General features: G+C 29.3%; 2 protein-coding genes across 2 annotated transcripts; one reads left to right on the top strand and one right to left on the bottom strand.

Moving 5' to 3' along the window:
- Positions 1 to 1,659: 1,659 nt before the first annotated feature.
- Positions 1,660 to 5,617, top strand: LOC114186287 (DTW domain-containing protein). Its single transcript, XM_028074345.2, has 8 exons — positions 1,660 to 2,014; positions 2,088 to 2,228; positions 2,587 to 2,679; positions 2,772 to 2,898; positions 3,295 to 3,404; positions 3,972 to 4,052; positions 4,779 to 4,861; positions 4,945 to 5,617. The coding sequence occupies exons 1-8, from the start codon at positions 1,688 to 1,690 to the stop codon at positions 5,159 to 5,161; spliced, it is 1,179 nt and encodes a 392-aa protein (XP_027930146.1). The 5' UTR covers positions 1,660 to 1,687; the 3' UTR covers positions 5,162 to 5,617.
- A 3,311-nt stretch (positions 5,618 to 8,928) lies between these two features.
- On the bottom strand, positions 8,929 to 9,709 carry LOC114183916 (uncharacterized). Its single transcript, XM_028071097.2, has 2 exons — positions 9,526 to 9,709; positions 8,929 to 9,400 (listed from the first exon to the last, which is right to left on the bottom strand). The coding sequence occupies exons 1-2, from the start codon at positions 9,604 to 9,606 to the stop codon at positions 9,278 to 9,280; spliced, it is 204 nt and encodes a 67-aa protein (XP_027926898.1). The 5' UTR covers positions 9,607 to 9,709; the 3' UTR covers positions 8,929 to 9,277.
- Between the last annotated feature and the right edge of the window lie 7,191 nt (positions 9,710 to 16,900).

The raw sequence follows: 16,900 nt of genomic DNA, 5'->3' as shown, positions 1-16,900 counted from the left end.
TATTTATGTTATTCTCTTAATAAAAAGTAAACATCAATAATATAAATTATATAAAATAAAGTTAAATAATTAATTAAGTTTTTAATAAAATCATAAATATTTATAAAATATTATGATATAATAATTATGTCTTCGAATAGAATTAATTATACAATTTTTTCCCACGAATCCATTTATATTTACATCAAAGGTTTTCCATGTTTATTAATTTTTCTTTGTTTTCTCGTATTCCTTTTATTTCTTCACTCGTTACTTTCTTTATCTTAGCGTAAACCAGGCTTTAACCAAAAAAACAAAAAAGAAGTTAAGGTCAATATTAAATTAAGAAAAAGATTTATTTTACTTGTATTATACGGCATAAAAACTTTACTCTACTTTTGCATTATTTAGCATAAGTACTTTAACGTTTTCAGTATATTTATTATTTATTATTATCTACAACATATTGAAGTGATAACTTACTTTATTATTTTATGTTAATTCTGGTAACTTCTGTAGTAATATTAGTGTATAGTGGCGTTTGTGTATATATATTTTAAATATAAATGATAATTTATTAATAAGTAATAATAATTTAATATTATTAAATTAATATATAAAATAAATTTATATTTATTAAAAATAAAGTAAAATAAATAAAAAATTAATTGTTAATAAATAAAAAAATGATAAACAGTTTTATAAAAAATAGGTAAAAATAAATATTAATTTTAAAAAATTTAATAAATAATTATATTATAAAGAATAAAATTGATATTTTAAAATATAAATAATTATCTTATATATTATTATATAGACGTACATTTATTTTAATATTTGAGTTTGCTATGGGAATGGTAGCTGAGAAAAGAGAATTATGATCAAAATTTTGTTTCCCATAAAAGAATTATATTTCTTTTATAATATTTGAATTTTAATGTGAACATCGTCGAATTGAAATGGAACGTGAGTAGAATCATGAGAGAGCAATGGAAAACATAACTAGAAGTGTTAATCGCATATTAAAATCAGAAATTCTAAAACGTAAACAATGCAGAGAGGAATTACTAAGATTAACTCAACTATAAAAACGGAACTATTGAGTAACCGTTCTTCTGAAATGTGAAAAACTAAAAACAAGTGCAGAATTGAAATTCACTAATCAATGATTATACACAGAGCAACCGTTCTGAAAACACACCATAAATAATAACAAAGATTTAAATAGAAGTATATAAAAAATTTAACATGGTTTGGTCCTAAACAAGTTATTATTACTTAATATGTTTCCAACAAAATGCAAAAAATAATATTTACAGACTAAAAGGTGTAAAATAAAATTTATGCTAACTAATCCAAAATTCTAATATTTCATTTTTAATGACTTTTCTTGTTAACCCTTTTTCTCACTAATAATCATGTACATAAATTTATTAAATGTGAAATTAAATAATAATGTTGTGACCACTGTTTACAACAACATAGAAGAAAAAGAAAACACTCATTTTCAAAAAGGATATGTTTATGAAAAAATTTCATTACAAAATAAAATTAGTTTCTTCTTTTACATAATTTAATTTATATTAAAAAAACTATGTTGATTTTATTATTGTTTTAATTTATACAAAGGAGATTTTATTGAATGAAAGAATAGTAAGCATTAAACTTTGATATGGGCCACACTCTTGGGCTACTTGGGATAGTGCAGATGAAACAATTCCTACACATAGGAATGGACAAAAACTTGGTGTCAACGCTTCTTCCGACAAAGCCCCTTTTCCTATGCCATTGTTCTGTCTCATTTCCTTTCCCTATGCCATTCAGACGCCATTGCAGTAACCTTCGTGGTCATTCATCACTCTCTCACACAAATATGGCCCAAGAAGAAGGGGTGGTGTCTTTGCAGGAATGGCAGGGTTGGGGCACCACCTCCCCACTCCCCACCATGGTGGCCCAAATTGTCGGCGATTTGAAGGGGCTTGAACAAGACTTGGATGCCCACATGAGTTTTGGCGGCAATGGTGGAAAGTTAAAGGTAAGGGCACCCATCATCGTGTTTACGTGCTCTAAAGTTTCGGTTTTTATTAATTGGGTTTTCGGATGCTTAGGGGAATTTTAGAATACAAGAAGATAAGAAACACCGTGCCACGTATCAGGCTTTGGCTGATTCGGAGAAGAAGCTTCAGTTTTATTCAGCCAGACAGATAGCTTGTCGCATTCTCGGTAGCAGGGGTTACCTTTGTCAGAAGGTTTGTTCTTTCTTAAATGGAATATAGAAAAATATCAAACAGTTCTGAAATTGAAATTTGTTTTCATAATAGTACCTGTCATTAGCTCGATATGGTTATGGTTGACGATAGTAAGTCATAAAATTGAAGGAGTGAAAATGATACTAAGCTATACATATCAGAGATCAGAATCACAATGATCTTAAGGAATCTATATGTCATTTTTCCAATTTCAAGAACTACCATGATAGTGCCACACAATTAGTCACTAAAATGGAGATTCATTCTTCTTAAAATGACTTAAGTTTTAGGAAGATGCATTTGCTGGGTGATGGTGAACATGTTTATGCTTTTAATCTTCGGTTTTCAAATTTTGTAGTGCTGGCTTCCCATGGAGGACTGTATGTGTTCAGAAGTTACATCCTGCTCGCTACACCCGGGAATAAGATTTTGGCTGTATATGCATCCCAAGGTTTAGGTGTAACTTGTGATTACTTGGAAGTTCTTCATTTTGGGTTTTATCTGTTTCTCATGATGCATACACATTTTGGCCATCAAATGTAGGATTTCTTGAGACAGAACAACACTGGAAAGATTTTGTGGCAGGTGTTTGGGGTTGATGCAGCATCTTTGTGCCTTTTTGGCATTGCTGAACACGAAGAAATTATGTGGAATTCCTTAAAAGTGGCAGGTCTTTAAGTTTATGTAAATTGACAGTGAATGTAGTTGTTGTTATTGATATAGTCAGATCTTGCTTCATACTCTAGGATCTATGTTTGTTTCTACAATTTCTGCTGTATATATTTTTCTTAGAGTTTAATATCACTGACTATCACTGCTTAAAAAGTAATCAAGGAAATATAATACTCTATACCAGATTTGGTCAGGGACAAATGGTTGTATTTCTTTATTTCAAATAGGATCTTCTTATTGTAGTAATTTTTAACTGGTTTGCCTGGTACCAGTAATTTAGATACTGGTTCATGATTTAAGTTAATACTGTTGTTATGCTCCGTGTCTTTTAATATTTGAACCTGCTGCTCATTTTGTACTCAGTTGCTTTGGCTGTGTATTGTCCTTATTTCAGGAAAAAGTAAGGTGTGGTGCCTTTATCCCAACAAAAGTGCAGTTCTAAAGTCAGTTAAAAATGCGTTTGATCAGGAACCAGTTACAAGTGATGAAGTTGCACCTTCAGAGGTTTTATTTTAAGCATTATAATGATTGCTATATCTTGTTGATTACCAAATAATGCTAGTGACTTTGTCTATACTGAAGAGTTAGGCATTCGAATATAAAGCAATATGCACTTTTTTATTCTGGTCCATTGCTTTCCTTCTTTTGTGTATGCAATCTTAATATTTTTGATAGTGGTAAAGTTCACCAATGTTAATGGAAACAAAAAGGTATTTTTGTTGAATATCCTCCTACTTTGGATTAGTAGAGCCCAAATGCATTGCAAGAATGGCCTACAATTGAAGTTTTTTGAGAGCCTGACCAATTCATGATTTGAAGTTTTAAGCTCTGAAGTATATCTCTAGGGTGTGGGTTAAGTTACACATTTTAAATGGATTATTGGCACTGAAAATGACAACTTATAAATTACAAGTGACCTTTCACTCTAAATAGAATATCTTTTTTATTTTCTGCTAATCAATGCCACATGTAAAATAAATATGACAATGTTGCTTGTAGCATTTTAATATAGATTTCGCTGTTTTCTGTTCAGTGCAATCAGGTAATAATTTTCTTTTGAGTGTGAAACAGTTGAAAGTAGAAACAATCCATCATTTTATTTTGATTGATGGGACGTGGAGCAATTCAGCAGCAATGTTTAGGCGCCTTCAGGTACTTCTGGATGGCTTTCTTCCTTTTCTTAAGTTGTATATCTTCATAATTTGATTCTAGAAGTAAATTAAGTATTCAACATGTTCCTCTGGTACAAGTTCGTTCAAGTCGTTGAATCATGAGGTGGAAGGAAACAGAAAATTTCAACTTAATCAAAAACATTGCTGACACAGGCTACCACTTTTTATGATCAGATACTGTTCCTTTTTGCTGAGCAAAATACAGCAATTGTGGCATTAGAATTTCTTATGCCAGGAAAAGATCACCTCTAGAGCAAATGCCCTTTTATTTTTTATATATGATTAGGACAGAGATATAGGCTATGTGATACTTTGTTTTATTTTGCTTTTTCCCCTTAGGATGAGAATGTACATGTGGCAAACTGCAAAGCAATGGGTCATAACATGGAATTTTACTGAAGGATGAGTTTCTCTCATAGATTCAATATACCGATGCTGTCTATTAACCGATTTTTATCTGAGATGAAACCTTAAAGATAAAAACATCAATGAGGTGCCAATGCATCAGAGTTAATATATTTTTTTATGGGTAGACAACGAGGTGGAACAATCAAGAAGAATAGGCTTTGGTATTTTATGATGACTCAATTGGATTATAAAAAACAAGTTTTTAAAGTCAATGGAATGAATTAAGTTTGTGTTGAAGCAACATTTACAATTTTTCTATGCTAGTTTGTAACTTTGCTTGAAATTTTGTTTCCAACAGGATAAAGCAAAGTTAGTTTGGGGGGATGAGGACCTTCCATGTATATCCCTAAATCCTGGTGCTTCTGCTATGCATAAACTTAGGTGAGTAAGAAAATGACATTAAGACCAGACAACTATGTTGTGTTTAATGTAACTTATGTTCATCCCTTGTTTTTCAAGTGCAGACCACAGCCATCTTGGGATCGTACATGCACAGCGGCAGCTGCTGCTGGCTTGCTCTCAGAGATGCAACTTCTTCCACAGTTTAGATCCATTGAATTGGATAAACAAGCAGAAGCAATAGAGCATGCTTTAACAATCTTACTAGAAGCCCTTACGAAGAGACGGGTTCGCATGGGAAGGTCCATAACAAGAAAAGTGAGGCAAACCAACATCCGATAGAGACATCTAACCAAGATTGTTCTGACAACATATACACAGTAAGCCTGTTGCAATTTTTGGAAATGAGAAAATTCTCAACTCTGTACATATAGGCTCAATGGGAAATTATGGCTTTTAGTTATGTAGTCAAGAATTTCTAACTTCTTCACATTGACGTCTGAGAAAGGTTTCAAGTCTTAAATTTCAGTTTGAATTGATTCCATTTAAAACATTTGGATGGAAGTGTACCCTTTTTTGGGTGACAAGATAGAAATGTAGTTGTCCATGGTTTGAATCTATCATTGCCTTAAGACTATTGTTGGATAGGATGGAGGGGAATGCATCATAACGGTGTTATCTTTCCCCCAACTGTTATTTTTCTTTGTATTTTAAAGAAAAAGAGCTTAATCATTCTCTTTGGTACTTCATGTGGGTCTCTTTCATTGATTAATAATAATGTAAAGACTTAATTAGTAATTTAGTGTCAATATTTAAACTTTTGTTTTGTTTTGGTTCCTATATATTCTTTTTTAGTTTGATCGAGTTCTTAGTTCTTACAAAAGATTCACTTGAGTTCTTATTGTTGGTAAAATATATTCAATGTGACAATTTTTACTAAATTGGTATTAATGCTGCTTAGAAATTTGATGTATCAAAATCTGGGTTTGACACCTACGTTTCAAAATCTGGTGTTCCATGTCAAATCAGATTGGTTCTAAAGTAGAAAATAGTTCAAATTTTAATAGGTTGTAAATCTAGATTTTGATACGTCTCAGACCTATATTTTGACGTATGACACTTAGTTAAAGTCAGTTTAACTAAAAACGTTACATTAAATCTTTTTATAAGAAATAAGAATTCAATTGATTAAAAGTTAAATATAAGAACCAAACGAATTAAAAGTCCTGGAACAAGTTACTAATTAAATGTAATGTAAAATATGCACAGAATCCAACTGATTCCTAAGAACAGTCAATTATTGAATACCAATTCTGTTAAGGACTAGAGAATGAGGTTCTTCTCAAATTGTGAGTAAAGAAATGAGTCAAAGTATTGAAACAAGAATCAGCATATACTTTGGTTTGATTTTGAACAGCTTAGGAGCAACGCATGCCTATATTATTAGAGGGGGGGTCCATAGGTTTGGTTCTCACGCCACTCAGATTAGAACACACAATGAAATTTCTGTTTTTATTTTAAGTTTTAACACAACTTTTTAAATGTTTGACCAGCCTAAAAGTGTACTCAAACATATTTTATGCAATGGTAAATAGTAGTAGCATGATACGAACAGTAATAATGCACCAGGAATTTAGAGAAGATTTAACAAATACAATAGTATGAGATTAAGACAACCTTTTTAAGGTAATGATGATGATGATGTGAAGTGGATTGATCCAAAAGATGCTGATGCACACACAAGATTCCAAATGTGAAAATTGAAAAAAGTGGGGTTTGCACTAAAAACATTGTTGTGTAAAATATCCATCTCGGTTTGATGTTTATCATCTTTCAATTAACTTGAATGTCAAAACACAATATTAAACTTCCTCCCATTCGATAGGGATGGACGAAAAAGTCCGAGGTACAAATCATTCAATCATAGACTAAGCTCGGAAAATATATAAATAAACAAACGATTGACCAAAGAACATGAAATAGTTGTAAAAAATAACAAAGGTACTGATGGTTAGTGCTTTGTGCTTATCACCGTTAAATTGGGTTTCCAGTTTCAAACTTTTCGGTTCTGACGGTCAGAGATTGTGTACTGTAAACGAAATTTACTAAATAAAATTAAAACTTACTTGTACGTTTAAACCTAATTTAAGGCTGAGAGATGTTGTCCATAGGTTGAAGCATCCAAATTGTATCAATATATCACTGAAATCATTATCTTGCCGACATTAAAATATAAATATTGATAATTGATTTCTAAATTTCCTAAACTAATCATTCGTTCCTGAAGGGACACTTACTGTTTCTAATTGATATAGGGTTTTTGCCTTTATGAAAAAAGTTCTAATACTTAGGTTTCACATTTTAACATTAAAACATTATAACCTTTCTTTCTTTAAAAAAAAAAACTAGAACAGTAAAAAGAAAATAGTTCAGAAAGAAAAAGAATATTGCACAAAATACTGAAACGTGTAATTGTATAATTGTAGCTAGGCAAGTGATTTTATATTATTATTATTATTTATTATTGTTCTTATTCATAATTATTTATTAATTGTTTGCAAAAACTATTTTTCTATAAAAGTCAACGAAAACGTTAATTTTCTTCAATCTTAGTCTTATTTTAGTGTATCTAGTTAGTAAAATATGGAGAAATAAGTAAATGAGAAAATTAATATAATTAAAATGCTTTTTTGTTGCACTAAAATTGAGAATGTCAATAAAATAATGGCAATGAAACTAAAGGAACTTTCATTTTCAAGGTGGTAACTATTCGAAATGGGAAATTTCCAGTGGACAGTATTGTTTGTTTTTCAGAACATTAATGGGTTTGGTTTTGATAAATTGATTTTGGAGCATTTAATATGGTCCCTAATTTAATTTGAACCACATATTTATATTGGATGCTATATTTTTTCTCATGGAATGTATGAAATTGATTTTTCACCTAAAAGATAAAAAGTACCATGAACTTTGGTGAAGCTGGATAATTCGGCACAGCTACCTTTGGTTTAACAAATTATTGGTCCACCCATTCATTACATCATCACCAAGATATGTTTCTAGTGGGGGATTTTAAATAAATGGTTCGAAATTTAAAATTTTATTTATAACTATATAAAAATTTGAGGGACCACATATAATAAAATAAAAATAATATTTTTATTTAAATATAAATTTTAATATAAATTTTATTGATTTTAAATTAAAATGTGTTGCAATGAATGAATGATTATTAAAGGTGTAGGTTGAGATGGAAAATCCTCTTGAAAGTTGAAAATATCAATTGTGGACAACTTCACGCATCTTTGTACCCATGTTTGTGGAGATATCATCTGAATCCACAACACACACAAACACTACATTCGATAAGGTCAAGTTGTGCACTTGGTCTAAGCCCTAGGTAGTGACAACTGCTGTATACTCTTCTTCAACAATTCAAACCTTCCTTTTTGATAGTGGAGAATTCGTCTTTTCAAAGTTGCGTTGGAATTAATCAACAAAGTGCCCTTGCAACAATGCCCTCCAACAATTATTATATATTTCAAAACACCCCAATTATACATTTATTATATAGATGCCACCTTCGTATTAAGCTTTCACACCAATGAGTGCTCCTTCAATTCAACCACATACTCATCATAATAATTTGTTACGACAACATGATACAAAATATCAGAGATTCAGAAGAAACTGGGCATTGGTTTTCATTATGAGTGTCACAGTCACCAATTTTGACAGACAATTTTAGCTGCTTGCGCTACACCAGGGGTGACCAAATAGTAAAATACCATAAATTGTTGTGTCTTCTTCCTCCACAAGTTGCAACATGTTTATTTTTTTGTTTCTCAAAGAATATTCCATACAACCACACCAGAGATAACACCACGCACCCATCACATCAAACCCAACACTACACTCCACAAAATTTACAAAATTTCAAATCACACGGTTCTCAATATGTTTAACATGATAAAACGATAATTTGTACACATTCAATTAACCACACACCACAAATTGAACCACACACCACCTTCGCCACCCATATTCCATTATTGATTTCCTTCATCAAAAGAAATGAAGCTAAACAAAAAGAAAGGAAAAAGGAAAAATGCACAACCAATTGTATTTCTTCTCTGATAATAATGGAGAAACCCATAGTACAAATAACATATATTGTTCGGTACAAACACGGGTCATTGACAATTTGACTTTCGATTGGCTTACAAGGGGTCACCCATTATTGATGTTAAAAATTGGGAATAAACAAAAACCTAAAAGCTTTAACTTTTTAATTTCCCAGAAAGGAAATCCAGAAAATAGTTCCCGTAACATTACAAAACTTTTCTCTCTAATGCTCCTAAAGGAGGAAAAAAAAAAGAAGTTAAAATTTTTCTCACATATGACGAACGAGGAAGAATCGAGGCCCAATTGGAGGAGAAATCGAAAACCTATATATCCTCATCTGTGGGCAGTTACGAGGGTTTCAATGAAACGCAAGCCATCAAATCTGGGTGCAAATTTCTCGTTCGAAGAAGAAGATGAATTCTGCGAGGAAGCGTTCTCGCGGGTTCTCCTATCATCCTGCAAGAAAAAGAAAAATAAAAAATCAGCTTCAGACACCAAACGCAGAAAAGTGCTTCTTTTCACAAAATAATAATAACCTAATCTTATGTTGGGCATTGAAAACGGCGAAACGTTTTAGGAACCTGATGGGAGGAGGAGGACAGGGAGGCGGCGGTGGCGGACGCGGCGGCGACAGAGGCGGCGAGGATGCCGGACTTCTTCATGACGAGTGTGGGTGAAGGAAGGGGAAGAATCTAGATGGAAATTTAGGGAAAATGTGGAATGCAGAAAGATAGAGAAAAAATTGTTTTTTGGTATTTTTGGAGAGATTTGACGGCATATATATAGGGAAAGTCTCTGAGATGCTTGTGGTGGTAATCAATCACACTGAATTATTATTATTATTATTATTATTATTATTATTATTATTATTATTTCTATTTATTATTTATAATTATTATGCGGCAAATATACCTTGTTTTGGTTTCTTTCTCCAAACTTACGTATTTGCCCTTTCTTCTTCCTGCATCTTGTGTTTCTATCTCGTTTCGTGCAGTAGTTGCAACTTTTCAACGTGGAAAACCGTGTTTCACATTTTTTTTTTTCTTGGAGAACTTGTCCACTTTTTGTAACTTTATTTTTTCTGGTTGTTTGTTCAAATCACTTTTTAATATTTTGAGAACACTTACCTAATTCATGCTTTTTTTTAATAAAATAATTGAAGTTTTATAGACGTGATTTTTTCAAGGTAGTTTTTATTTGTGTTGTTTAAATATGTGTCTTCTGTGTATCATGTACGTCATGTATGAATCGCGTTAACCTCGTCTTTAATTGTAATTAATTTTATGCTTTCATTTATATGCATAACGAATTTATTAAATAGTTTTAAAACATGTGCTGAATAAAAACTACTTGAAAAATATGTAGTAGGACTGAGCATAACATTTTGTATACATTTTCAAAGTCTAAAATTTAGAAATCGGTTGAAATTAGATCTAAGTTTTAAAACAATGAGAATAGTAGCAAGTAATGTTAGCGATAAAAATTATAAATATAATAAAGAAATCAAAATATCAACATGTAGTTTTAAAACAACAACTTTTTAAAACAATAAGATTTTAAGTTTTGAAAACAATTAAAGTAGTAAGAAGTATATGAATGTTAGTAGTAAAAATTATAAATATAATAAAGAAATAGAAAAGAGGAAAAACAAAAGAGAAATATTTGACGGTTTTATACAAAATATTTTAAAATAGCGGTTACTTTTAACAAATAAGTTAGAGTAGTCAAAATGAGTTAAAATCTCCTAGTGAAGTCTATTACGAGTTTGAGCTAGATTGGGTTAAAAACTATTAGTATATAGTCAACTGTTACTCTTAAAACAACTGTCATTCTGTTAGACTTAGTTAATATATAACCATTAATATGTTAGTGTTGTGTTGTTGTATATAAGGAAAAGGGTCTTGTTAATCAATGTCATAAGGACACCAGATAAGTGTAATATTAAATTAAATCTGACTTAATCACTATTAATGTAAATTTATTTTATTTAAAAGACAAAATACTCATAATTGTTGTACATGTGTGTTTCATATTTTATTTAATGTTCATAAATAAAAGTTAAAAAAAATTAAATAATAAAATAACTATGTTTTAGTATTGTTAAAAATTAAATATAATTAAACATAAGGAAATTTAAATTAACAAAATAACCAGCAAAAAAAATGTTAAACATCTAAAAAATTTATATAAAAAAAACTATATAAAATGTTTTAGTAGAGACCTTAAAAATTCCAAAGTCATTATTCTATATCAGTACGATGTCTAAAACTTTAAAAGGATATTTTTGTCTTTATAAAATTTGTTATATGCATTTATACTATATTAATTAATGTATTTAATTATTTCAACTTTTAATGTAAAATTGAAGATACCAATGCAAATTAATTATCTTTAACTAGTGCCCTTAAGACACTAGTTAACATTCTCCTGGAAAATTAATTAAGTTATAACAACTAAATTTCGACAACTTTCTCTTACATCATTAGTTGTCATCTTTTAAGTGACTTTCTATTTTTTTATTTTATCATTTTCTTATATTTCAAACTCACTTAAAGTATGAAGTATGTCAACTCAGATTGTAAGAAAAAGTTGTCAAAATTTAGTTATAATATCATTATCCTTGTGTATAAATACATGTTATTACTATGTTGTAATCAATCAAGTAACAACTATTCAATATACTCAGTTCAGTTTTCTTTTGTTAAAAGTGCCTTTTCTTTCAGTTTTCCTCTCTTCTGTTAAAAACAATTGCAAATTACGATATGAGCCAAAATGGATCCAGACCACTAATGAATCCATGATGAGTCAGATTGACTCACCAACCCTTGCATAAATTCTAAATATTAAATAATATTAAAAAAACCCTAATGATTTTTTGTGGAACTTTTAAATGATTGATTTTGTTAGGACTTTTATCGAGTTTTTTAAATTATATTAAAGTAAGGTGATGGATTTTGTTGGACTTTTTATTTTCCGTTGAATCAAAGTTCATTGATATCTCTTTACATATACATATATATATATATATATATATATATATATATATATATATATATATCTGTGTGTGTGTGTGTGTGTGTGTGTGTGTGTGTGTGTGTGTGTGTGTGTGTGTGTGTGTGTGTGTGTGTGTGTGTGTGTGTGTGTGTGTGTGTGTGTGTGTGTGTGTGTGTGTGTGTGTGTGTGTGTGTGGTGTGTGTGTGTGTGTGTGTGTGTGTGTGTGTGTGGGTGTGTGTGTGGGTGTGTGTGTGGGTGTGTGTGTGTGTGTGTGTGTGTGTGTGTGTGTGTGTGGGTGGGTGTGTGTGCGTGTGGGTGTGTGTGTGTGCGTGCATATAAGAAATGTCATAACACCGATAATAATTTCAAAGATCAATACAATCATTTTAAAAAATATTTTCGAAAATAACATCATATGCATGCTTAATAATATCCCAAATTGACGATGATTTAAAGAACATATACTTCTGATAGTTATACTTAAGAAATCGAATATGTATCAATCCAAGTGGTTTTGTCATAAGCAAACTCTCAAGCCAAACGTAGTAGATAAGCTTTGTTTTCCAACTGAATATTAGTAACCTTCAAACCACAATTTACCTTAGAACCACACAAGATAAACCTTCAAACCACAATTCATCTTAGAACCACACAAGATAAACCATCTGACAGTGAGTATAATTGTTTTTGTGTATCCCTTGTTTAAACAAAATTTCAAATCCATTATTCCATCTCAAGAATGAGCTCAATAAGTCATTTATAAAGTTAGAAGTTATAGGACAATAAGTCAAGAATCATCCAATTCACTAGTTAAATTCTCTCCATCATACTAAGCATTGTTCTTTTCCAATAAGGAAGTTTATTACAAATCTTATCAAAAGGTTAAAAAGATTGTCCCTTAAGAGCCCTCACAAAAATTTGCACACCCAAATAAGTAAAAATAAGATATATTTGATTCCAAGAGAAAAGCCTCTTGAGACATCTAACAAAAGAAGAAGCATAAACATCGTAAAAATTAGGGATGGCAATTAGGGCCTGGCCCGCAGGCCCGCAGAAAAAACACGGGGCGGGCCAGGATAGTGAGCCCGCAGGCCCGCGCGTACTCGGCCCGTATAGGTCCGCGGCCTGCCGGCCTGCGCAGGCCGACCCGCAAGCCCGCATAAAATTTTTTTAAAAAAAAACTTGCACTTGTGTATATTAATTACTTCTTTTATGGACTCTTGCATTAACATTTCAAATTCTTGTATAACTGGAAAAGACAAGTATTATGTAATTTTTGATGTGCTAAAATTTAAAGAATACATTGTGTATGTCATAGTATGAATATGATGAAAATGTTGAATTATCAATGTATCATCAATTTATCATCTAATTCCTCAAAGTCTTTACTTAATTTTGTGAACTTCTTAAAGTTTCCCAATTTTTAAACATTTAAAGTTTTATAATAAAAAAAAATTTTAAAAATTAAAAAAAAAGCGGGCCGGTCCGCGGGACCTCGGGCCAACGTATATGCGGGGCGGGCCAGAGTATGCGGCCCGCATAAAATGTACGGGGCGGGGCGGACCGGTCCGCAGTGTGCGAGCCTTATGCGGGACGGGCCTAAACGGGGCGGACCGGCCTGCATTGCCAACCCTAGTAAAAATGACTTTTAACACGAATCACTAGTGACTAGAGAAGTGTCATATACTCATGTGAAAAAGATGTCAAACGTTGCAAGATTCTAGTATCTCCTCTAAAAAACAAGAGATAACCAACTCAAAACCTTCTCTACAAAACCAAAAAGAAAAAAATGAGAGAGAGGTTTTGTCTTGCAAAATATATTTAATAAATACATATTTAATATATTTTACGAGTAATTACACTTATAAAACTTAAAAAAATGATAACTTTTTTTTATTTGTAAAATATGAGTCTTAATTTTCTTTGTTTAGCTTGACTTTTATATTATCGAAAGAATTTAAAGGAGGGGTGATAAATCCTTAGTATTATATAAATCAAATATATAAGCACCATAAAAAATTCATAAATAATAACAAATTTTAATAATCGAAAATATGTTTTGAGACCCGTTTAATTATTTTTAATGACTAAAAATATTTATTATTTTAAATGATTAGTTAATTCAATGCAATATAATTCAAATAAATTAAAGTGATTTCTTTTAATGATAGCATCATACTATATAACTGATCCAAACTTATTTAACCTTATATATTAAATATATATATATATATATTTTAAGTTTAATCTAATAAAAAATATTATAAAAAATAATTATTATTTATCAATTTAGTTATTTAGTTATTTTTAATTTATTTTAGTTTTGATATTTAATTTATAAATATAGTTTTTTAGTTTTACTTATAATAATTATATAATCCATTTTTTTAAATATTTTAAAATATCTAACAAGAATTACAAAAATTAATGAAAAAGTACATTTTGAAACTTTTGATTAAGTTAATTAATTCGATCAAGGGTGAATTGATATAATAAAAGAATACAAAAGTTTGTCAAAATACATTTAAGTGAAGACAATTACTTTGATTTTTTTTTTGAGATTTTATCAAATCACACTAAAATTTGAAAAATTTTCAAATTCTAACCCAACCTTTTCTTTGGTATTGCGCATACTTCTTTTCAAGCTAGTTATAAAAAGGGAAGGGTAATTTGGTAAAAGAAATATAAATGTTTAGTGGTGTTGCAGCACCGAAAGATGACGTTGATATTTTCTGATGATGTTAATTGAAATGAATGTTGGTTGAGCGATTTTTAGAAATGAATGAATCAACAGTGGACACGTTGGTGATACTGTTGAAGCCAACGGAGCATCACCGTTGGCTCAATTAGTGATACTTTATTTCTTTGTTTTTCTTTCTGTGGCTTAGGATTGTTCAGTGGTAGATATTTTTTTAATATTCATTAATAAAATAATTATTTTTATTTCTTATTTTTTTTACATTTCTCACACTAATGAAAAATCAGACATTTCTGCATTTATAAATTTTAACAAAATAATATTAATAAGGCTTAAATAGTCATTTGGTCCTAGTTTTGGTTGATTTTTTTCACTTTGATCCTACTTTTGAAATTGTTTTCAATTTGGTCATACTTTTCGTTATATTTTTTCAATCAACTCCTTTTTCGTTAACTTCGTCTAAATCGTTAATGAATGTAAACAGTAATCGCCACATGTCATTTTGTGATTTTTTTTAATTTTTTTATTTAAAAAAATGTACACTTGTCAAGCCCATATCATGCCACGTGTCATTTTTGTGATTTTTTAATTTCTTTTTTAAATTTAATTTTTTTTAATTTAAAAAAAATCCACGTGTCAAGCTAATATCATACCACATGTCAGAGTTAGTTTTTTATATTCAATTTGGTCCCAGTATTCTTTAATTGTTTTCAATTTGGTCCTAATTTTTTTTTAAATTTAACATTTTTGCTTCTCTCCAAATTGAGACAAAATTTAATTTGTATATATTAAAATGTATATTTTTGTTAAATATTTTAATTTAGAATTAGAGTTAGTTTAAAATTAAAACGAAAAAAAGCAATAACACCATTAATTTAAAATTTTAAGAGGTTAAAAATATTTAATTTTAAACCAACTCTAATTTTAAATTAAAAATATTAATAAAAATATGTATTTTAATAAGAATATTCATATAACATTTATATACAAATTATATTTTGTCTTTGGAGAGGAACAAAAATACTAAATTAAAAAAAAACTATGACCAAAATGAAAATAAATAACGAATATTATGACCAAATTGAATAAAAAAATATGATTCTGACACGTGGCATGAACATGATATTAGCTTGACACATGAATTTTTTTTAATTAAAAAAATTAAATTAAAAACAATTAAAAAATCAAAATAAAAAATAAAAAATGACACGTGGCATAATATGAGCTTGACACGTGTACATTTTTTTAAATTAAAAAATTAAAAAAATTAAAAAAAATGAAAATTAAAATTAAAAAAATCACAAAATGACACGCGACAGTTATTGTTCACATTCGTTAACGATTTAGACGGAGTTAACGAAAATGAGTTGATTGAAAAAATATAACGAAAAGTAGGACCAAATTGAAAACAATTTTAAAAGTAGGACCAAAGTGAAAAAAGTCGACCAAAACTAGGACCAAATGATTATTTAAGCCTATTAATAATAATGTTTATATAATTAGGTAATGGATTAAATATGTTTTTGTTGAGAATATTACTTAATATCTTTTTTATTAGTTTTTAGAAAATATTTCAGTTTTAGAGATATGTGTCAGTTTTAGAAATTTGTTATTATTTTAGATTAGGAGTGAGATATTCTAAATATTTTATACTTGATATTTGTTATATTTTGCTCTATATATAGAGTATATCAATAAAATACAAAAAACATGTTCCTCCGTATAACATATCACATATATCTCTCATATATCTCATATCTCTCATATCTTCAAAAGCCCTAAAAATCCCAACAGTTTTTTATTCTTTAATTTTCAATGAATTTTGGAATTAATCAGTTTCAAAATTTTGGATCAATTTAATCATTTATCTTTCAAAATACGTGGATTTAGTTTTTTTAATCAAATTTTGTTAGTTTTTTTTTTTATGTTTCGTACACATTTCAAGATTGTATTTGAGTTGTTTATAATGTTTGACACATTTTTGCTTTAATGTTAAGTCAAATATTATTATGAAACACGTTTGAAATGTCAAATAAAGTTAACAAAATTTGATTAAAAATACTAAATTCACGTATTTCGAAGATAAATGACTAAATTGGTCTAAAATTCACTTAAAGTTAAGGACCAAAAACATATTTAACCCATAAGTAATTATATAATCATTATTTGTAATATTTTGATAGTTTATGTTATATTTTTGTTTTTGGAAAATAAATAGTAAAAGTCCATTATTTCTATATTGTTAAAAATTTTAAAATATATTT

Source organism: Vigna unguiculata, chromosome 5, assembly GCF_037176805.1.
Source record: "Vigna unguiculata cultivar grain cowpea cultivar isolate G323 ecotype 2 chromosome 5, ASM3717680v1, whole genome shotgun sequence".
NCBI lineage: Eukaryota > Viridiplantae > Streptophyta > Magnoliopsida > Fabales > Fabaceae > Vigna > Vigna unguiculata.
The sequence above is the reverse complement of the archived record's forward strand: the minus strand, read 5'-3'. Positions and strand labels throughout refer to the sequence as shown.

Excerpts from the sequence above, each read along its gene's own strand:
- LOC114183916 (XM_028071097.2), bottom strand. The coding sequence starts at position 9,606 with ATGAAGAAGTCCGGCATCCTCGCCGCCTCTGTCGCCGCCGCGTCCGCC. Across the intron at positions 9,401-9,525 it reads TGTCCTCCTCCTCCCATCAG|GATGATAGGAGAACCCGCGA; the intron begins GTTCCTAAAACG and ends TTTTTCTTGCAG.
- LOC114186287 (XM_028074345.2), top strand. The coding sequence starts at position 1,688 with ATGAAACAATTCCTACACATAGGAATGGACAAAAACTTGGTGTCAACG. Across the intron at positions 2,680-2,771 it reads GGCTGTATATGCATCCCAAG|GATTTCTTGAGACAGAACAA; the intron begins GTTTAGGTGTAA and ends CATCAAATGTAG. Across the intron at positions 4,862-4,944 it reads TCTGCTATGCATAAACTTAG|ACCACAGCCATCTTGGGATC; the intron begins GTGAGTAAGAAA and ends TTTCAAGTGCAG.